Source organism: Aptenodytes forsteri, unplaced genomic scaffold (genome assembly GCF_000699145.1).
Source record: "Aptenodytes forsteri isolate BGI_AS27 unplaced genomic scaffold, ASM69914v1 Scaffold2, whole genome shotgun sequence".
NCBI lineage: Eukaryota > Metazoa > Chordata > Aves > Sphenisciformes > Spheniscidae > Aptenodytes > Aptenodytes forsteri.
The window spans coordinates 18554795-18579052 of NW_008795695.1; the positions used below are offsets into that span (position 1 = coordinate 18554795).

A 24258-nucleotide genomic window follows, 5' to 3' on the forward strand; every position below is an offset into this window, starting at 1 on the left:
GTGAAAATTGGACAAATGTGTATTTGTTCAGTTGGTGAATCCAAAGTTTATGTAATTTCATCCATTTTAAAAAGAGACGGTTCAAGAAATGATAATTAATACTGGTAAGTTAAAGAGCAAGGGATAATATACTAATTGTGGAACTAGCAGTTCTACCATCTCTTTCCAGGAGTATATATTTTCTTAAAATTTTACATGTTCTATTTTTGTTATTCTTAGCCCCTATTCCTTATTTCCAAATTCTTCTGTCTTTTAAAATATGCACCAACTAATGTTTAGATTTTACCTGGATAATTTTTGCTGTGTTGCTTCATAGTCCTGTCTAAACCCATTTTTAGGGTTGCTTGCATTTTCTTCGTTAACATAATAAGTGATAAATATAATAAAATTTGTTGTTCTAATGTGTTCCTAACTCCTATTTACATTATATTGACTGCACTAATTAATCTCAAGCTTTCTTTCACATGCTCTGTTGATGTACTATTAGTTGGTAAATATGTATATGTATATTATATATGCAAAAGCTCTGTCACATCTTTGGTGTAATGGTTTGTCAGAGTTTCTAAGAATAGTCAGACATGACACATTATTGTTATTTTTGCTAGGTTATTGCATCCACATATTTCCCCATAATTGAATAATTAAAAAACATCACAGGATTAGAGTTCATAGAAGGAAAACACATGAAACTATAGCAGTAACTTGTATTAAAAATGTATCTATGAAAAATAATTAGCATTAACTATAATGTAAAAGGAGGGGGAGGAACAGAACATGAGGGACCTGATGATGCATTGAGTCCTGTTACCTGCACTTTCAGGTAAACATCTCATTATAATGCTTTTATTAAATTCCTCAAGTTCTGTCATAGCCAGTTGCATACTTTGCTTCTATTCCTTTGCCTCTCAGAACCTCACTTTCTGAAGATGACAAACTTTTCTGCATTTTTAGACTATATTTCTTCAGGTTTATTCTGTTTTGTTCTTGTGCTACCATTGTCCTTGAGCTTGATGCTTTTTGCTCTGATTGTTTTTACCCCATGATATATTTATAAAGAACACTGATGCCTACTCTCAGCCTTTGTTTGACTAGACTTTCAATAGGTTTTCAGTCTTCTCTACATTGTCTCATACTTAACACTAACAACTCTTCTGTTCCACTTCTGGTTTATCATTCTTGAACATGTCTGATCAGAACATAGAATTCCAGATCAGATCTTCTTAATGCTTTGTGCAGTAAAATCAATATTGTATTTCTTGAAGATGGATCTGTTTTATCTTTTGAAATTGATATTTGGGGGGAAAAAAAAAAAAAAAAGTCCTGCATTTTAAGGCTGGAATCTCTCTGGCTCCTTGAATGCTCAGAAGTATGAGGTATTTTCAGGAGATGCTGTTGTACAGAATACCATATATATTTGCCACAGTTGCAGCTATTCTACAAAGTTTGACAAGCGTAATTTTGCGAGTATCACAACATGCATGAGATACAGGCTTCAGTTCTGCCTGATCTGATGTGCTATGTCTGCATTCGCTGGACATAGCTGGAGCTGGACCACTTAGGCCTTAAAGAAGATGTGCTTTATTTAGACTGGCATTCCCATGTAATGCTGGAATCTCTCTGGCTCCTTGAATGCTCAGAAGTATGAGGTATTTTCAGGAGATGCTGTTGTACAGAATACCATATATATTTGCCACAGTTGCAGCTATTCTACAAAGTTTGACAAGCGTAATTTTGCGAGTATCACAACATGCATGAGATACAGGCTTCAGTTCTGCCTACATCTGATCTGATGTGCTATGTCTGCATTCGCTGGACATAGCTGGACATGCACCACTTAGGCCTTAAAGAAGTTGTGCTTTATTTAGACTGGCATTCCCATGTAATTTGAAGGGTGTTTGCATTCAGTTTACATACAAAATTTGTATCAGTTCTAGAAATGATTACTCTTTGAATCAAAATTTGCATTCCTCCATGACTACATCACCTTTGTTACTTAAAGTCATTGTCCAATCAAATAATACAGCTTTCTTCTCTTTTCCTTAGTTAAAGTATCTATGGACTGGTTTTATCAGCTTTGATCTTCGAAGTCTCTAAATTTACTCTTTTCAGAGTAAATTAACATTTCTTAGCCTTTCAGTGTTGAGTCTGGACAGACTCAACAACCTGCCTTTAAAGTCTGCCATGCAGCCACTCATTATGTTCACAAACTACTGCAATGCTTATTTAGTTCCTAAATGTATTGTGGTGGACTAGAGGATTGTGCATTTGAAGCATGAAAAACATTTGGTGGTCTTTTGGGGGAGGCAAAGGTAAATGGAGATTTCACTGTTAAAAAATGAATAAATTATGACAGAAGTACTGGCTTTATTTACATTGACGATAACTGCACTATTGGGGTCAAAGTATATTTCTTCTTCCTATCTTATCCCACAGAATGTGTGCTTTCACCTCCCAAAACCCCACTTTTTCCTAGTAGTACAAAGAGCCAGAGCTTCAAAAAAGGTTGATTAAATTGTTGTGGAATGGGGAGACAAGTAGGGATAGGATTAAATTTAAAAAAACAGGTCAGGCAGAGTTTGTAGACAGCTGAGTTGAGAAGTGTAGGTTCTGTGCTGTGTACTTTGTAGCTCTTGAAGTGTTGTTATTCAGTCTTAAGTAGTCATTTATCATTTTTCCCCACTTATTTTTGTACTTCTATTATTCCTTGAAGTGATTATGACAGGTTAGTTTAGTTACGTTGTTTTTTTTGGTTTTTTTTTTTTTAATTGGAGTAGGGAGGAGGAACCAGAACTTTCAGGGAGCTTCTTTTAGTCCATATTCATGTCTTTTCAGCTTAAGGATGGAAACAGCTGAAGGCTAACAGAACAAGACTGTCCAGATGGTCTCTCCCATGGTTTCTGCAACATCTGTAGGTAATCCGTTAGTGTTATTTAATAAAGCCATCCACGAAAAGGTTGCGATTCTTTCTCAGTTGCTCTTACGCTGCTATTGTCATAAATCATTCCTGGAATTAACTGTCTGAATACTGAAATCATGTTATCCATTTTTTTGTGGGAGAGGAGACTGTGGAGAAAATATATACTTCTGAATTGAGAAAAATGTGAGAAAACCTTTTAACAGTGAAGTCAGAAACAGGTTTAATAAACAAGCTAGTACTGCAGAACTGATTTCAGGAATCCCATGTAGGCTCTTCCTTCAGAATTTGTCCAGGCCTTTCCAGGGACACTTGAACTCTCTAGTCAAGAAACTGATACAATACTAAGAAGGATTTCCTTTATCCAGGCACACAGTAAAGCATTACAATGCTGCTATTCTGCTAACCACATAAGAGCTTAATTGTCTTAATGTTTTAATAGTTATGGTTTTCTTTTCTTATATGAAACAAATTTAATATATTGCAGTGCACATTTGAAAATTCCTATACATATTTTAATGTTTATTTGACATAAACATAATATACCAGTTGGCATCCCAGTTACATCTGGCTGCTGTTGTTGCATGTTTACAACTGTTCCAGCTTGCAGGGAACTTTTGAAGTAGGTGTTGTAGGTATGATGTCCTCAAACCCAGCTTGGTTCCACTGAGCTGTAGCATTTTCACTTCTTTTTAGGGCCTTACATGCTCTTGTCAGCGTCACGTACACTTACGCTTGATCAGTTAGGCTGAGGCTTGCATTGGCTAGAATAGACAAGACATCTGCTGCCTGTTTAAACAGGGGCCACTAAAATGTTGATTTCTCGGCCTTTAACGTATGTATTGCTTACAAGGTATCTTGTTTTGCCCTTGATTTATTTTGCTACTTCTCCAACACTAGCCACATATAAAATTGCATTTATTTTGGGTTTCTCAAAACAAGTTCTCATATTTATTCATGTTGTTACTCCAGTATTCATTTGCATCCTGAAATGCTCTTGACACTTCACGTATGGTTCATTGGCATACAGTCAAGGAGGATTCTCCATTCTGAACATTTACAGATTCTGTTGAGCAATTATATCTCTATTTTCTCCTTCCTACACCTTCTTCTCCAGATGACAGATGTTCTGTTTGCTAACCAGTTTGCCAGAGATTGTTTGAAACAATATTTTTTTCCTCCTTTTTTTTTTAAATACCTTAAAGACAGAAAGCACATGGTAAGATAGCATACAGAAAACGTACAGGACACAAAGGTAGAAATATACTAATTACACCTTTTCACTAAGAAAATAATAAAGTGGACAGCAAGAGAAGAGATTAGAATAAAATATGTAACAGTTCACCTCAGAACAGATTACTACCTCAAAACAGATTATCATGTCACAGTCACAGAAGCTGTTGCTAGGAGTTATATTCACTAGTATCTCTCCTGAATGTATTTAACAACTTGATCATAGAATCATAGAATAGAATCATAGAATTATTAAGGTTGGAAAAGACCTCTAAGATCATCGAGTCCAACCGTCAACCCAACACCACCATGCCCACTAAACCATGTCCCTAAGCGCCTCATCTACATGTCTTTTAAATACCTCCAGGGATGGGGACTCCACCACTTCCCTGGGCAGCCTGTTCCAATGTTTAACCACTCTTTCAGTAAAGAAATTTTTCCTCGTGTCCAATCTAAACCCCTCCTGGTGCAACTTGAGGCCATTTCCTCTCGTCCTATCGCTTGTTACTTGGGAGAAGAGACCGACACCCACCTCGCTACAACCTCCTTTCAGGGAGTTGTAGAGAGCAATGAGGCTTCCCCTCAGCCTCCTTTTCTCCAGGCTAAACAACCCCAGTTGATCATGAAGTGAAGGGAGGATAGGAGAGCTTTCTGTGCCCCAAGCAGAACAGCATCCCAGTATGTGGTCTAATAAACTCAGCATGGCCCTAATTCAAGATCTGCAAAATGTATTTTTCCAGGCTATCTTGATGACTACACACTAGAAATGCAAATAGAAGCTTACTTTTATGTAAAACAAGAGCAGATGTTTCCAGCTGAAAAAGTATTAGATGCCTTAGAGTATGGGCTTGAGATGTTCTGACTGTCCAGCATGAATAATTGTCTTCCCTCAGATAATTACATTTAAGATTCTTCTTCTTAAATTACAAAACAGTTATGTTTAAATAACTTGCTGGAGGATGGAATGCATACAGTGAATAACCATTTGATCAAAACTTGCATTTTTAAAAATTATTGTCATGACATATTTTAGACTGGTTTTCCTCATGATCAGCCTAAAGAAAAAGATCAGCACATTAATCTATTTGCTGCATTCTTAGTGAAATAATCCCTCAAAAGTTAAAAATCCTTCCCCTAATGCATTTACAATAAATTCTTCTAACCTATTTTTTTAGCATTTTAAAGTAGGAATAATTACGGTTATATATAAAATAGAATCACTTGGGTTTCAGTTCTTTCAAGATGTATTTGTATTTTTAAAAGATATACTTTTAAAGTGGAGGAAGTCTTTTTGCATCTGCTACAGTTAACTTTTTTAAAGACCTTATTTGTCATTTTGATACAGCGTGTGAGTCATGCATATAGAAGCCAATATTAACTAGGTAACTGCTCTTCATTTGGATGCAGGAAGAACACATCCATTGAGAAAACTCAAGATGTATAGCCAGAGGAGTCAGCAAGAAACCTCCTCTTTGAATTTAAAACTGATGCGTCAAATCAATTTCTACAGATTAATTCCAGACAGTGAATTTTTTTCATGTTAGATATTCTGTATGTAACCAAACCTTAATAAAGTTCCTTAGTCTCTTGTAATGATATTGAAAGATTCTCTGAAATTTTTTCAGTTTTAATTAATCAAACTTGCATACCCTGTGAAAGTATGATCTATTAAATATAAAAAGTATGAATTGTATCTGTAAACAACACTCTGGCCTAAATTAGTGAAAAACAGGAACTTTCACTGAAGGTACTGTTGTACACAATAAATTTTGTATTTTTTTTTAAGATATCTGTAAACAATGTTACACCTGAAGTTCACCTAAAGTTAGGAATTTTTCTGAATAGAAATTAAGCTACATTCCTTAAACTTTCTGCTACTTTTTTATAAATCAAAACAAAGCTAAGAACAGATTAGTTTTGATTTACATTCAAATAAGTCTATCTTTAGCATTTTGTTGTTGTTTTTCCCATTTTTCTTTTCTCAGTTTTCATAGAAACCAGTTGCCCATGAGGTTCTAGAGGGGAAGAGCACGAGCTACATACAGTAACATGCACCATTTTGTTGTGTCAGTTTTGGAAGATATTAACCTCAGGTGATCATTACCTTGCCCTGATGTTAGAAATATCCCATTTCAGATGGGAATAAAAGGAAGGTATATACCATAGAAGCAGAATCCACGTACTTCTGCAGATACCAGTGAAGGTTCTGGGTGCTTCTCTTTGTTAGATACAGTGAAATTTCTTCTATTGTGACAGCGTTCATATTTCCCTTTGCATCCCCATGTCTTTGTTTCTGTATGAGCAGTACAGGGTTTATGGAACAAAATCCTGTCTTTTACTAAATAAATATATCAGAGCTGGAAAACAATCATCTCCTCAGATCTCAGACAGAAGTAGCAAATCCTTCTTTATTTTATTCATATGCTAATAAAATAAGGAATGTAATATATGCCATTACAATTTCTTCCCAAAATACTTTACAAAAATTGGTTGAAACTGAGTTCTGATTCTGAATGTCTTTATAACTTCGAGACTATGATCTCAATTTCACAATTTAATCCCAACTGTAATGTATTGTTTCATTTTGGGAAAACTTACTAGTAAAAGATTAAATGCTTCTAATTTTGTCTCATCTTACACCTAATATCTCAGGAGAATACTTTGTTTTCCAGTGGCTTTTAACTGCACTTGAAGAACTATTACCTTCTTTTATTAAGTGTGGTATCACCCATCCAGTATGCATAATGCTCTTTCCATTGTCCATTCAGAATTGTCTGTTTAGATTTCTATTGCCCTTTTCCATTTATCTTATCATATTATTTTTATTATAGATTTTACAATGCAATAAAAGTAATGAATTTATTTGCATAAGAACTTGTAAAATCTTTGGTTACTGGAGTTCAGTCTCTAATTTTTTTTTTCCATAGTTACCTTTCAGAATTATTGACTACAAAACATCTTACATACTAAATAAATTTTCTTAGTGAGTCTGATCAAAATTTGTAATAGATGTAATTAGCAAGGCTGAATGTTAATTCATACATTTTGAGTTGTCCACTTCATTTACCATTTTAATTAATTGATCTTTGGTTACTGGAGTTCAGTCTCTAATTTTTTTTTTCCATAGTTACCTTTCAGAATTATTGACTACAAAACATCTTACATACTAAATAAATTTTCTTAGTGAGTCTGATCAAAATTTGTAATAGATGTAATTAGCAAGGCTGAATGTTAATTCATACATTTTGAGTTGTCCACTTCATTTACCATTTTAATTAATTGGCATTGATGATGTAGTTTTGCTCACTGATTATGCTGGCTTTTGGAATTTGCTAATACTGACTTAGTTCTTCAAGTTCTTCCATTATATTTCACAATTCTTGCAACCATTGAATCAGCAAAGCATATGTTGTGTATGTAACTTTGGAGCAGGTAAACAGGTCATGGTTGGAGCTAAACTTCTTAAGAGTATTTGTACCACAGTTTTTTACTTTGTGTGTGTGTGTGTGTACAGTCAGTCGCAGTAGGCAAAATCTTCCTGACACTGCAGTGGCTGATAATCTGGACTCAGCTGGAATCAATACTGTCTAGCTTTTGGAGAATACCTACAGTGTGTTTTATGAAATTTTATAGTAGAAATACTTTTTCAGTCTTTGAGTATCGTTGCCATAGTTTCCGTACTGAATGAAATGTACCTTTAACAGGGATTGATAGGAGAGAAATGTGTAAGTAAAAACTTTTCTAGGCTAAATATTTATAAAAGTGAAATGGAAAATGTACAATGTTTTGAAACATTGGCCCACTTGCTTTCTCAAATATTGGCCCGCTTGCTGATATCTCAAATATTCTTAGCAAAATCGCTGTTTGGGTGCCTGCTAATGTACCATTTTTGTACGCTATTCCTGACTCTAGATTTCAGTCAGCATAATTCTCTTGATCTTTCTTTATTTTCAGGACTCTTCAGTAGGACGTAGGTGGTAGGACGTGTTTTAGTTTTCTTTTCTCCTCCCCTCCCCCCTTTGTCCCTAACTGCATTTGCATTTGAGGGTTTTGAATAACTGAACTGCAGCTTTCAGCAATGTGTGTCAGTGTTGTGAGAAAATTAAATATTGCCTTGTATTTGTTATTTCAGCAAATTGATGAGAGCCATGCTCACTCCTACTTGTTCCTACTTGTTGACAAAAATATTAGCATACAACACATATAATAAAAATGTTAACAGATGCACCGCCACTTTTTCAAACCAGCATTTTATTCCATTGCCATTTTGACTTAATTTCTTTCTATCGCTATCTTTGCTGCTAAGAAGATGGTTATTTTAGATATAGCTTAGGGTGCAAAGGTTGTGGTGTTACTGAATAAATGTTTAACATTGTAAGGAAACTGAAGAAAAATAAGGCTCACCTTTCCTGTTCAGCACAGGTGTTAAGTCTGATTTTGCAGATTTCAAAACCAGAGATAGTGTCAAGTTCACTCAACCAGGACAGTGCTTGCATGTCAGTCCAAGACTCCTTCACACTCATGCAGCAAATCAGAACAGACATTCAGACAGATTTAAGGTATTCTCTGCCACTGAATTTTTTAATACCAGATACACTTGAATCCCACAACATTTTAATCCCACAAATCCTGACCTGTCTTCATAATTCTAAAAGGCAAACACAAATGTGCTAGTCTTCTGAAGAGATTTTCTTCATGCTGCTGTTGTGACCTCATTCAACACAGCCTACAAAGGACAGCTGTGGTCAGCATTTTTAAGGTATTCTGTAGGTCTTAACCATTAGGTTTAAAATATTTACTTTCTTACGGAAAAGTATGTTGGAAAATTAATGGCATTTTCTTCTGGGAGTTTCATACTAGTTTTAGGTGAATGGGTATACATAGCTGCAGAAAGGAAGAAAAACAGTGCCGCTATCTGTGTATAGGTCACCACTGGGCTGTCCTTCAGGTTTCCACTCTCACTTCACTTATCTGTATGTATTTTGTGCCTGTTGCGAACAGTTCATTTTATAAAATGTGAATTTTATTCTGCAAAGCAATAGGCTGTGATCACCATACTTATTCGTGTAGACCACTGAACAGCCTTCCAAAAATTTTGACTTTTGCTCAACCTGTTCCAAATAATATTTTGATTTCTTGTCTATATCACTGGAAAGAAGTGGAGCCATTCAGTTTTGCCTTTTTTTTTTTTAAACTTCTGTAAGGTTGCAGGCTAAATGACTTATTTACCTCTCTACTAAGAGGACTTTAATTCACCCTTAGTACCAGCAGGAAATGGAATACGCTGAATTGCATGATACAGCCTTCCTATTTAGATTTTAACTGTCTTCTCCCCAAGAGACTGTAGACACATAGATTTCTGTTTAATTAAATATCTTTCCCTCAGTTGGAAAGTGCACTAAGGAATTCATTTTAGAAAAACAACAACAGTTTTCTGCTCTTCAATTTTGTTAAAGAATTGTCAGTTTAAATGTCCAGATTTCAATATTTACAGTTATGCAGTATTTCACAAATTATTCTGGTTTTGTCTGTCTGCAAGTCCACCACCATTCCTTGAGATTACTTGTAAAGATTTCTTTCATTTTGAATTTAATATGCAGTCTACTAACGGAGTACAAAAGCAGGGCAGAAAATAATTACAAGTTTAAAAAACAAGCAAAAAAAGATCAATAATTGCAGAGCAGACTCTGCAGCTACTGGCTGACCTTTGAGACACTGCACAGTTTTTATTACTTCGAGGTTTTACTGGCAGCAGTGAGTGTCAGTAGAGTAAACCATTACCACTTCTTTTGTTCCTGCTATTATCATTACCATTAGTATAGTCTTAGTCTAAACATGGACTGCAGAACAGTATCATTTTGGGACCAGGTGCTAGCTAAGGGAAAAGTTTTTATTCATTTAAGAAAAACAGCTTATATTCTTTGCCTGATAATCTTGCTTGTTTCTTGGTGTTCAAGTAAGAACAGAATATATTTAGTCTTATGCTTTCACAATCAGGAAATTAAGAAGTTACCAGTGACAAGAAATCTAAGATAGGCCTCATGATTCTGTCGTAGCTTAATGTCTGCAAATAGACTTGTTAGTAAGTGACTGAAAATATGCATTTGGAGTACAAATTACCAAGTTTACAATTTTTTACCCCTTTTTCTTCTTTCTTTTCTTAGTTTTGGGGGTAATGTTTTGAAGATCTCTTTACCTGTCCTGGGCCAACTCTAATGCATCCATCTGGGGATAAAATCTTACTTGTTTTTCTTGCTATTTAAGACCAAGCAGTTATGTTTTTACTAGTACCGTCTCATAAACTTTCGTACAGTTTCCATTGCAGATTTAGGTTCATCCAAATCAAAACGTGACCAAAGTTATGTGACTTAGGTTTTGTGGAAGCTCATACAAAATGTTTTGGTGAGCCTTGTCAGACAGATTATCACAGGCATTTGAACGTGTTTTGAAAAGTTCACCCTTGTTCTTGAGGCTAAAAGGTAAAATAAATAAGTAAAAATAACATGTAAATTGTCTTTGTACATTTTTAAATACTTCTACTTTGCCCTCATCTTAGATACTGCAGTTGAGGTTGGTGCCACAGTGGGAGTTGCCGTACAAACATTGAAATCCCTCTTGTAATGAGTTTACATTGTAGAAACTAATATTTTGCGTATCAGTTAGACTCTGTCTTATCTCAACAAACTGAGAGCTGCTGCAGTTAGTTTATCTGCCGTGTATCTTTTATGTCCTTTCTAAACAGATGCATTTGGGGATGGCAGTAGGATTGTTTTCAGAAATTCTAATAAATGTTAATGTTGTGTTAGTATCATTAATAAGCCTTAAAATGAAAAATATCTTTGTTAGAAGAAAAAACAACAGCCTCCATTTATCAGGGAAAAAAACTGCGTAATCCCTGAAAATTCAAATCAACTTTGAGAATCTCCTTCAAACAGATGCTGGGGATGGCAGTAGGATTGTTTTCAGAAATTCTAATAAATGTTAATGTTGTGTTAGTATCATTAATAAGCCTTAAAATGAAAAATATCTTTGTTAGAAGAAAAAACAACAGCCTCCATTTATCAGGGAAAAAAACTGCGTTTTCCCTGAAAATTCAAATCAACTTTGAGAATCTCCTTCAGTGTTATGGAAGGGAGAGCAATGTGGTTTTAGTATGGCTTTTAAAATCTCCTGTGGGAATGTTAATGTTGTGTTAGTATCATTAATAAGCCTTAAAATGAAAAATATCTTTGTTAGAAGAAAAAACAACAGCCTCCATTTATCAGGGAAAAAAACTGCGTTTTCCCTGAAAATTCAAATCAACTTTGAGAATCTCCTTCAGTGTTATGGAAGGGAGAGCAATGTGGTTTTAGTATGGCTTTTAAAATCTCCTGTGGGACAACAACAAGTAATATTAAAATATTAATATTAAAATATTGGGATTTTTTATTATTACTGTTGTGATGTAAGCCAACAGTATTAGGTGATGTATAGGATTTAAAAGTTAGTTTTCTGTGTTTTCTACTTTGTGATTATCTGAAAATCCTACCTACTTTTGAGGACAAATGATTTCTTGTATTTTTAGGGCTCAAGTCTTATCTTGCTTCTCAGCACTGTATAAGGTGAAGTACGTTTCAGAATTTGTCTCTCAATGTAAAGAAACCACATCAGCAATTTATGTACAGTAATATAATCTTTCTGGCAATGCGGCAGGCATTTAAGCTGTCTTCTTTCAAAGTTACTTTGCAACTAGTTTGATACAAAGAGTGAGCGGAATCAGCACAAATAGTGTCAGAACTGTTATTTGGGCAAAACTTTGAGGAAGCAAAATATTAATAAATAGGAATGGCTATATTATAAGTAGACATGTATTTGAAAATTGGAAGCAAAATTTGCATGAATGCTTGTAATTTGCACTCTGTGTGTGGCTGTATGCACAAAATGTAACACTGTATAACAAAATGCTGGATTTTGTTCTTGTTGGTAGGCCTGTACAGTACTTTTTAATATGGAGCTTATTTAGGTGTTTTATATCATCCTCACTTTCACTCATCCCTTAAAAATGCTTCTTTCCACTGGAACAGGGAATGTTGGCAGGGAATAGCTCATTGACAGAACATACGGATGCAAGAACAAACCACCTGTGAACTGCAAGGCTTATAAAAATTGGCTGTTGGATCACTTTTTGAAGACTGACTTTTTTTTTTTTTTGTTTACTTTTTTGGTACTTCATCCTACATAAAAGAATTGGTTTCAGAACATTTCAGGTTTATTGTAGTCACCCATCCTCAGCAAACAATCAAACTTGTTATGTTCACCAGAAAATGAAGAATATTTGCTGATAAAAATCAAGCTGTAGCGAACTTTTAATGGGTAAATTGCTTCCTGAATTAAACCTGTAATAACCCTTTAAAGGCAGCAGCACTTAAACAGGGGTGGATTGGCGTTTATTTCGTGGTTTTAAAGTTCTGTGGTGAAATCAGATTCTTCTTGCTCTTTTGGGACTTGTTACCAAGTAGCTGTGTCTCTAGATGAACAGGATGTTATTGTACATTAAAATTCATGGTCAAATTCTAGCTTTTACGGTGTCTCCTTAGTATGAGACAGGTTTTTCAGCCTGTGTATTAGAAGAAGTGTTTTGTTTTATTTCTCTTTACTTTTTCAATTTGACTGGAGACCCCCCCTGGAGAGACTAATCTCTCTAAATGGTCAGAGTGTGTGAATATTTTCTCAGGGGGAGCATGTAAAGTCAGGGCCTTGTTCTGTATCCTGCAAAGGAGTTTTGTTTCTTTCGCTATATAAAAAACTAGTTCTGTGAACAATATGCATCATGTGACATATTTCAGCTTGAGTACCAGAAAATCACTGTTTTCTTCTGAGAAATATTAATCTGCCAGCAAAAAGTGGAATCTTCTTCTTCCACAGTAGAAGATTCCTCTCAATAGCTGGAAAATTCATGCTGGAAACTTTTCCAATACTGTTGTACAACTGTATCTTGTTAAAGAGCTGGAATGGTTTTCAGAGCTTTCCAAAGTCTTACAGATTCTTGATCGATGAACATGTTAATAATATAATTTGTGCTAATGTTATAATGCTTCCCATTTTAAACTCTCTTTTGACTTGTAGTCTAATTTGGTTTTATTCTTATTTATTCTTTTAAATCCTATCCTGGAAGGTCATTGTCAAGAAAATGGATGAAAATATTCAGAAAGTATGGCTTCTGAGCTGAATTTGGAGAAGATACCTTGTTTTTGAAAAAAATTCCTGGATAATTCCTTTTTTTGTTTTTACTTTTTCTCTCAAAACCAGTATCTGAATAATGGCATAGTCTACATATGTTGACTTAATTTTCTTAAATATCTTCTGTATTTTCCAAGAGTTGGAGATTAGTTTTTAGAAGGTGTAGGTTGACAGATAATTTGCCCCCAGAAATGACAGGAGACATATTTCCAAGGAACTGGTGAACTTCCTTGTAAGCAAGTGTTTAAATTTAAGTTTATTCACTGCCTAAGTACTAGGACTTCAAATATCCATCAGTGGTGGTGGTAAAGACAATATATCAGGCTTGGATTCAAAAAGAAAAAAATATGAAGGCGAAGGCATAGGATAGCATAACAGAAGTCATTCCTGCTCTGATAATTCAAGAGCCTGCAAAAAAGAATTTTGAAAGACAGATTGATATTCCAGGCTTTGCAACAATGGTTATTTAGCTGTTTGTTGTGATTAAATAATTAAATCTTTTCCTATTTGCCGGTGGATTCTGACAGCTGCATATGTACTTTTTATTTGTCAGATAGAATGGGTAAACAATTTTTGGCATGTATATTGTTTGCAAAGACTTGCTTTATTTATTGTGTGAGATATTTGTGTAGATAAATGATAAGGTATTTGCCTATTTGATTACCAGAACATTTTGAAAAGGAAAATAATGAACAACAAATGGAAAAAACACAGCTGGCACTAAAGTGTGTTCTTTCAGTATGTACTCTTGCCTGTATAAAGGCATGGATATTATTGTAAACATCGATTACTAGTGGACACTGAGTATAACAAAATGGTGTTAAAATATTAATGAGAATACAAGAAGATGGTGATAGCAAAATACTTCCTGGACTGAATTCTATCACAGGAGTGAAGCCTGTGGAGACTGAGGGCTGTAGTGTGACTTGATTTGGAAAAGTCATGGATTTTTGTTTGTTTTGTTTTGTTTTTTAAATGAGAATATGCTATATACTGTGGCCACTGAGACAATAAATCTTATGGTGGTGGGGATGTTGGAGGGAACGTGTCATTTTTCCAGCCAATTCTAAGTAGAACTAAACCTTCAGCTCTCTTTCATAATGTATCAAGCAGAGGTATGGAGATAGGTCAGAAAGCCAAACCAAAAATATTGATAGGATGTCTTTTCTTGATTTGCAAATATATGTGAAGCTTTTACATAAGGTGCCTTTCCTCACGTATTCTGCATTCTAGGAAGAGAGAATGAGATGCTACCCTGTAGCATTATTGAGTCTGCCAAAATATATTAATAGATTTTTTTTTCTCCCCCCCCCCCCCACCCCCCCCGAACTTAATCTTAGTTAAGCCAGGATTGATCTAGGACAGTAAAAACTCATAGCTCTTGGCTTTCTGCCAGCGCTCATGTTAAAATTCTTATGGAATTAATGATAATTTTTTTGTACAACAGTCTTTTTACATCTTGATTCACTAGACTGAGTGTAAGAGGTAAATGTCAATGCCAAATAACAAAGTAACTACATCAAAGAGCTGCCACATGCCTTACATTTTTACAAATTGTTATTGACTTGAAATGTTGAATCAGATAAATCACTTCTCCTGCTGATGTATATCATGGCTACGTGCAAAACCTGAAGTCGTCTTTGTGTTCATGCAAAGTTTCTTGTACTTACTGCTAAAGTCCACAGAGATTTTACAGGGCTTTTTTTTAAAGGGTTGTTCTATTATGTGTTTTAATGTCTGTGAATACCATGCTCCTTAGATGTTCCACAGGCTTCATGAAGAATATAAGACTAAGTAGAATATAAAAGCTATGTAGCTATATTAGAGGTTGGCTTCAGTAGTTGTTTTGTATGAACCCATTCGCTGGAAAAAACTGTAAATCTTTTTTTTTTCCTTACATCATTGTCACTTCCAATGATTAAATGATGTGAAGAGAACGTACAAGGCACGACTTTGAAAATGAGCTTGTCCTTATTTTTTTGTAACTGCAGTATTTATACAGCACAAGAAAATACACCTTTTCCTATGTCCAGTCCTGCTTAATGAGGATCACAGTGTCAAATTGTATACTATGTGCATTTTGACTGAAGAAATATAGATGGAAAGTTCATGTTGAACGAGATAAGTTACCTTTATAAACTTTGGCTTCTTCTCATTGGTATGCAAGTTTAGTCTGTGATTTTGGAACTGATTGTAAGGTTCTAATTAGTCTCTAGAGAACTCATGTGGACAATAGATTGCTCATTAGTCTACCAACTTTCCATGAAGTTGATTGGCTATTTCTCATGTCTGATGTGGAAACCAAAATGATGCATATTAATTTGCCTTCCAGACATTGCAACTGCCTGTCCAGATAAGAAGTCCATCTTTATGTACGTGACTTCCCTCTTCCAAGTTCTGCCCCAGCAAGTCACCATGGAAGCCATCAGGGAGGTGGAGATGTTGCCACGACACTCAAGGGTCACTAGAGAAGAGCACATACAAGTACATCATCAACAGCGTTTTACACAAGAAGTGAGTTGTTTCACTTTTCTGCTTTCATCTTGCTGCTCTAAAGTGGTCATTTCCCTTCTACCCCATAAGTTTGGTATTAGATGGCCAATGGAAGGCAAAAAAAATGTGGGCATAATGGACAAAGTCTCTTCACCACAGGCAAGTGAAATGTACTTGTCTGCATGAACTGTACTTTCGTACTGCTTTTCCCCTTGCACTGGGCTGTTTTAAAAGTAACTATTCAGCAAATAAGTGCCTTGCACATCTCTTTTACAGCACTGGATGTTTTGGTTGTGGAAGGGCACCAGAAGGAAGAACACAGAAGCTGGGGGAGGTTTTACATTTGAACACAGACATGTAGAAACTTTTTACCTTTTTCAGAGAATAGCAGTTGACATTTCTCCATATTCATGACACATTTTTAATTTTTTAGCATTTTATTTACACTGACTTGTATTTTAAGATCATCTGTTCTCAGCTCACAGTTGGCCTCTCAAAAAGCTCATATAGTACTTGGAGTTAATTTACGCTTGCTATGTCAGTTATGTTTTTGACTGAAATCATCAGACAGCCTCTGCTGAAGTGTTTAGTAGATTTTAGGCCTAGTGTACTTGTCTGAATTTAATCTGTATCTTCCTTTTGGGGTTCTCAGTCTCTTTTAAAGTACTGAGCAGATGAGTATTGGCTCTGTTTATTCAGGATTTACTACATGATCACTTGTTTTTTGAGCCTTTGCTTGTAAATTATAAAGAACCTTCAATTTACATTGTTATTCTGCCAGTATTGAGTCCTGACAGTTTGTTGCTTTTGGAAAGGATGTCGGATTAAATGAGAGCTTTCCTTAATACCATTCCAATTTTGACTGCTGAATACCAACACTGTCCTTGAAAAACATAACTGGTGATGACTTTCCTACCTCTTTTTCTTCACTTACTCTTAAAATCGTTACTTTACTTCTATAATTCATGCTCCTATCCATATGTCTGTTCTTTCCACCTCTAATTTCTTCTTTGTAGATCACAGTCAATGTACCCCAGGGACCTTCATCTTCTCCTAAACCGCGGTTCAAAAGTTATGCATATACCCAAGCTGTGTATGTCACATCCCCTGACCAAAAAAGGAGGCAGGTTCCTCCACAGGTCTGTCAATATTGTAATTTGTTTTAAAAACTGTTTTATTAAGCTTGTGCTTGGAGTGAAAGAGTTTGTGCATTTTGCTTGTACCTGATCTTGATGACCTACTTTTTCTGGGTTTTTTTAGCACCTGTCGAGTGGTTACTTTTTACTGTGTATTTCAGCATGGCTGGCAATGGGTGTTACACTGATTGTTAGGGATGAACAGCATTCAAACACTGCTGTTTTAGAATTATAAACTGCTTCCTTTGTTATGTCATTTTTGAAAATAGTACATATATTGCCTTAAAAGAGTATTAGAAGAACAAACAAAACATAAGCTGTATTTGGCATCTAATTATTATATTTCTGTCTCAGGTTTGATTATAGAAAAACTAGAATCATTGGTTTTCTGTTGCTTTTCCTAACCCTCATATCTATTAAAGAAAATAGTTAAGTGATGATATTTTTCAGGAGGTTACTGTAGTTGGACAGAAGAGAAAGGAAACATTAAATTTAATATTCTTTATATGACGTGGATTATTAGATGATTACAGCTGGTCATTTTATCACGAATGGCACCATGCTAACATTCAGATTAGGGTTTTGTGTTTGGTTTTTTTGACTTTTAAATAGCTGCGGTAGTTTAAAATAACTTGTTTCAAGCAATCCTTATAATGAGCATTTCAGTACTCAGATTTTTATAACTTTTGACAAGTGTGAGAGCCAAAGGTCATATTGTGTAATGCAACGTACTTTCATTACTTTGGGGAAAAGAGATCTGCATGTATTTGGCACTACAGTATGAGTTGTCTGTGGAGACTTAATTCTGTCTAACCTCTAAAAATTTATTGCAAAATTACAGTTTAATTCAACACCATGTTTCCAAATCTACTCTTCAAGTGACAGGTATTTTACTGAATAATGACTTCCTTTAAATACTCCAGGAAAGAAATCCTGTTCACATAAGCATAAGCCCTGCTACATTATACTAACATCAAATGTGTTGCAGTGATGATTAATACATCTTTTAAACAAGGTGTTTAAAACTGGTATAATTGATTTGTTCTACTTAGATACTATACTGATAATTGAGAAGAATGAAGAGTCATGATATAGCTTTTTTTTTTTTAGCTACTTTTATTGTGATTGATTGTGGGTTTTGTCAACACCCCCACCATCAAGCATAATGTAGAAGCTGATATAATTGAAGTAAATTCTACAAAACGTAGTTATTAAAATGTAGTAAGAAAATATCATTCTATTATTCAGTCCTCACCTTGCGTTCCAGTTTTCAGATCTTGTCTTCCTGAATTTAGGAGCTTTGTCTAGTACACTTATGCAATAACTACTACTATAATAGTATAATTCTGCTGATTTGGCAGAATCTGAAGACCTAACCAGAATTGGGCCTTATTGTGCTAGAGCTACAACAAATATTAATAAATGAAAAGCATTCACTTAAAAATCCTAAGTCAAAATCACCAGACACAGTCTTACTATCATCAAGATAAACTTGAGTTGCAAATAGTACCAATTAATATGCCAGTTAAATATATGCAATTCTTAATCAGTGCTAATGATTTTTTTGCCTCTAGCCATGTATTTCTTGAAGAACAGCCATCATCTAATAATTAAAACAAATTTATAATCCTGGTAAAATAGTGATTGATAATTTTTTCTCTAGATATCTGAATATGATATACCTTAATAATCCCATCTGTTTTAACTAAATCAAATAAATACTATTTCCTTTTCAATTCTTAGTGGTCTTCCAATTTTCTGCCAGCTATATCATGATTTTTGGATACCAGTATTGGTAAAGCAACTGCCTGTAGGAGTAGGATTTTGTAAAATCTACTTCTCTAGAGGCCTGCATTAAAGAAATCAAGCCAAAGTCAACTTTTGTTTTCCTGGATTTTGTAAAGTTTAGGAAACCTTCTCTCATTTTCATCTGGTTATCAAAGAAAAATTTCAGTAGATTTAGTTTACTGTGGTGTGCCAGTTTCAACGGCATCTTAGGTGCTATCATTAAGAAGCAAGATTTTCACTAAGTATGTTGGTCTTCTGGTGAAATGTATGAGTCATTTTTTCTTTTCGGATCTCTACAAACTTTCATCTTACAGGACTTGAATATTATAATTTCTCCAAGATAATTGAAGAAGATACATAGCCATTATCAACAAAAAGTCTTTCACCTGCTTCTCTCTAGAGGTTCTAGCTGCTAAGATTGATCTTAAATGTCCTAGTGTTTAATTAGATGATATTTTTAAAGTTCTGCATTTGGAAGAATGGTCCAATAGATTTTGTAGTCCAAGCATGAGCCAACTGGAACTCAGAAGAAAAATAAATTAAGTAAGACCTCTACCCAAAGATTTTGAATGTTATCCTGCAAATTTGGCCATATATGCCATATCTTTACTGCATATGTCAGTTGTCGGAAATTGTAAAAATAAAATGAGCTATGATTCTCCGACCTCAGTATTGGCAAGAAGGAATAATATTTCCTCTTACACCATCATCTGTGAAAGTCCTTTTCCTCCTATCTTCTAACATTGTCTATTCTTCTATGTCACATTTCACTTCACTTTCCATATCTTCACACTTCCTAATATGTTCACAACCTGTGTGTCTTTAAATTCACCCTTCCCTTCTTATTCTGTTTGTCGCTCGGTAGTATACTTGCAAGGCCTAGTATTCTAGTTGCACAAATTTTGGCCAGACAAGTCTTGCTTTGCTTAACTGTGACATCTCAGATTCAAAAAAAATCATTGTTCTGCCAACCAGTTCACTCGGTGCCTTCTTGTTGTTTGGTCTGTGCTTGACTACTTCTGGTTGAAGCAGTTAAGCCTTTTTAAATGCTGTTGCTAACGTGAATAGCAGTTGTTCTGCTAATGCTCAGGAAAAGTTTTCCTCCTTTACCTTGTTTACTTAGAAAGTGTTCAGAAACTCTCCAGATCTTAGGATAGGAATCCACTTCTCAAACCTAAATCCTTGAATTCCCTGTATTAACATTAAGAAAGGTCCAAGTGAAAATATTTATGTTGACAGGTTTCAGATGGCAGTTACTTTCTAATTTTTTTCCTGCACACAAATTCTGTATTTCATATAACGTAGAATAAAGAAAACATAACTCCTGTCAAAAGAACAAAAATCTACAGCAATATCGATGCAATGGGCTTGATTTTGCATAATAGATAATTTAAAGCAACCAGACTCACATTTGGCCTTTTAGACAGGCTTGCCAAAAGCTTATTTGCAAAAGTACCAGTCTCAAAACATACATAGATTTTGTTCATCCCATTTTTTTCAATGCTTACATTTTCAGCACTGTTTTTCCAATATATTAAAAGAAGTTTCTTTTCTAGGTATTTCAGCATTTTACAATTTTTTTTTTTTTTTTTTTCTTTACCCTTTTTAAGACCGTTTTTTTTAATTTTTTTTTACTTGAACCCTTTTAAGACCGTATATTTTCTGTCCTGTGGAGTTCAGGTAGTAAGTAAAGCAGTGAGATAGAAGTTTTGCCTGGGATCAATATTAGAAACTGCTCTGATCTCTGATTTTTTGAAAAAATTAGAAAGTAAAACTATCATTCTTCTTGGTCAGGTGTTCAATGAGATGAAGCAATTGTCCTGTGGAGTTCAGGTAGTAAGTAAAAATGAAGGCAGTGAGATAGAAGTTTTGCCTGGGATCAATATTAGAAACTGCTCTGATAAAACATTTTTTGAAAAAATTAGAAAGTAAAACTATCATTCTTCTTGGTCAGGTGTTCAATGAGATGAAGCAATATAACAAAAAAAAAAAAGGCTGTCATTACTTTCTTAGCATTTAAACTGACAAGCTTCAGTAGATTTGAATTAAAATCATTTGGGATGCAGTAGTGGCTAATGGGGACAGTATTCCCTAGCACTTAATGATTTGTTTTGGGACTTAAGAATTGGAGGTTTCACCTCAGGCCTCAACCTAGTAATTAGTTTGTGGGAAATTCCTAACCCTCCAGTCATTACTCCTGTTTTACGGAAGTATTGTAACGCATTTTTTCTCATGTTCTCTGTTTTGTGATATGGATTCTACAGAATTACTGTACTGGACTTTCTCCATCAGTTCATAACTATAGTAACTAACTTGGAAGGTCACTAGAAACTCATAAAATTAAGCTGAATTTACTCATACACAGCGCACAATCCTTCTGGCAGCCTTGCCCTTGAGATTTCTGGTTTTCTAGACCCTTAATTTGCCACACTCTTGGTCTTCTGCCAGCAAGTTAGCTTCTTTAAAAGTACTGTAAGACCTCTGTTCTGGGACCCTTTGGGGTTCGTCTATGCCACAGGCTTTAGTGGCACAGCATTACAGAATTGCCATATTGCTTTCCTTGGACCTAAAACAGACCTTTCTTTTACTTAAAGGCTGTGATCCAAATACTGTCCTGTTTACCTTGTGGTAAAGTGCCCTTTGGAGAGGCATCAGAAGAGAACTCTCATAGATTAAAGTACAACCAGATAGAATTTTAGTTTCAACTTCTTGGGAATATTTCTAAGGTAAGACACAGCACAGAAAATACCCCATTGTCAGCATTGCGTGTTCATATCGGATTTATGGGATAATTTGAAGTAGAAGTCAGGAAACTTCAGAAAATACTTGCCGAATTACCTGCACGTTTAATCACAAGATCTTGATGGATATAATTTGGGCAACAAGTATAACCATAGTCCCAGCTGTTAGCCTAGGTGTTCTCTCTAAATTGAAACTTTCTCAATTTAGAAAGCTGGAAACTGTTTCTGTAGAGCTAAGTAAGATCCTTAAGGTTCAGACTAACCATAATAAAATAGCAAAATCCATCACCAAAGGTCAGAACAAGGAGATGTAGAGATGGAAAAGTGAAGCTAAGAAGAGCAAGTCTTTTGGATTTCTTAGGGAGCTCTCCTGAACGCCGTATCTTCAAGGAACAGTTTGCAAAATGATAAAGCAAACAGTTTCAAGCATGTTTATATATTTTATATTTTAATAACAGTCTGGCAAATTGATGGCTTCTTCTCCAAGCCTGAACGGTTGTCAAAATGACAGTTCAGTTTCCTGTCACTGCTTCGTGTATAGACTCCAGCAGCAGTTCTAACTAATTTTTCTGATTTCTTTGGTTTGAATGTTTATTGTAGACTCTTTTCAAGTGTTTTTGCTGTCAAAAATGTTAGTACTCTCATGGGTGAGACAAAATAAGCAATAACCCATAGTGGATCTGGATCCTGGTATTTAAGAACCCAGTGAGATCAGAGTTTTTACTCTACTTGATTATCTCACACACTCACTCACTTGGTTCCCCTCCAGAGCTAAGCTCACGAGGTCTCAACTTCCCTCCCCAGCAGAGAGGTTGCTGCTGGTCCAGGAAGGTTGGGCAGAAAGTTGTGTCAATTTGTGCTGTGCCACTGCTTGCAGTTACGGATGTTGGGCATCACCAGCCAAGATCTCCAGGCATCCCCCGCTACTTGTCTCCATATATCTCTCTGGTGACCGGTGATAGGACACGAAATGGAATGAAGCTGCGTCAGGGGAAGTTCAGATTGGACATTAGGAAAAGGTTCTTCACTGAGAGGGTGATCGGTCACTGGAACAGGCTCCCTGGGGAAGCGGTCACGGCACCAAGCCTTTCAGAGTTCAAGGAGCATCTGGATGATGCTCTTGGTCATATGGTTTAGCATTAGGTAGTCCTGCAAGGAGCAGGGAGTTGGACTAGATGATCCTTATGGGTCCCTTCCAACTTCAGATATTCTATGATTCTATGATCTACAGAATCTTCTCCCACTTCTAGGATCTGTCTTCTAGTCAGCATCGTCTCCACCTTATTTCCAAACCCCATTCTCTTTCCTGTCACCAATTCTTCTTTTCAGGATGCTTCTTTTCAGCACCAGCTTTTCTTTCCGTAACCCTAAGCCCCCAGTTTTCCCAGTCTAAACAGTCTATGTACAGAAGCACAACTCATGATCAGCCTCCTTAATTGGTGCTTCTGTCTCACACCTTTTCATTAATGGGAGGATTCAGAACATGGTGCTTTTGTCTAGACCATTTATTATCAAAATTTACAACCAGCCCCTACTGGTTGCAGCTAGCAAGTAGTGGGAGTCGCCTCACAGCTCAGAAGTGCAATTTCAGCTATTCAGCAGCCCCCGTTCCACACACCCATGCACAGTTACCTGCTGCCTGTATATGTGCCCGTTCACATACCTGTTCGCATTCACTAATTAAGCTGTGTTTTCACCTCCAACAGCTAATGGCACTTCTTCAGAGTTTGACATAAAAATCAAGTGCTTACTGACTTTTCCATCTCTTTTTAAGTTTCCCTTTTAATTGTCCTTAAAAATCATATGAGAGAATATTTTATTTTTTATGTAAGACTTTTTCAGCTATGATTTCTTACTTAAAATAGCTGTAAAGCTTGTTTAAAAATAGAAATGCTAGAAATGTGTCCCATGTCAATTATTAGACTGTTCCTTGCTGACTGATAAAAAAGGGTAATGTGTTATTCAGAAAGTAAAAAATCCTATATAAAATATATCTTTATCTGCTGTATAAATAAATTGATAATCTAATAATCACGAGTTTACCTTTATGTGGTTGGGAATATCAAAGAACAAAAACATTTTGTAATAGGTGAATTTGATTGGAATTACTTTTAAAGTTCTTTTTTAACTGATATAAACATGGAAAAGTTATACAGGTCATTGCCTGATTACATTATTAGTGAATGTATTAATGAAGAAAGATCTGTACATACTTTCAATAACACACTTTGTCCTTAATTTCTCCTATTTTCTTATAGGTTATTTTTTAGATACTTTTAATTAACTTCAGAACTGTGATAGAACAACTGCTTGGTTTTTTTTAAAAAAGGTCTGTTACGCAAGTTCTAATCTGTAGTGAATATCTGGTATTGCCAAATTAGAAACCTCATGAATGTGAGTAAAAGCATTCATTTCTAAAAATAAAAAATTTCATTTAAAGAATTTTACAATTTTAAGTATTTATCTCTTGTTTTGAAAAGAAACCCATTTTCTATGTTTTTTAAATAGCTTAATTTTCAAGGCATACAATAAGATAAAAAGGATACATAATATTTAAAAGTGTTATAGAATCATAGAATAGTTTGGGTTGGAAGGGACCTCTAAAGGTCATCTAGTCAACCCCCCTGCCGTGGACAGGGACATCTTCAACTAGATCAGGTTGCTCACAGTCCCGTCCAACCTGACCTTGAATGTTTCCAGGGATGGGGCATCCACCACCTCTCTGGGCAACCTC

The 24258-nt window shown here is 35.3% G+C and overlaps 1 protein-coding gene across 1 annotated transcript in view; it reads left to right on the plus strand.

The window, feature by feature from the left end:
• The window catches only part of DMD (dystrophin), a 1230427-nt gene that overhangs the window by 295452 nt on the left and 910717 nt on the right, over positions 1 to 24258 (plus strand). The window contains exons 8-9 of the mRNA XM_009283051.2: positions 15699 to 15880; positions 16876 to 16998. Of these exons, the coding sequence (XP_009281326.1) occupies positions 15699 to 15880; positions 16876 to 16998 (305 nt within the window). The remainder of the gene's footprint in view (positions 1 to 15698; positions 15881 to 16875; positions 16999 to 24258) is intronic.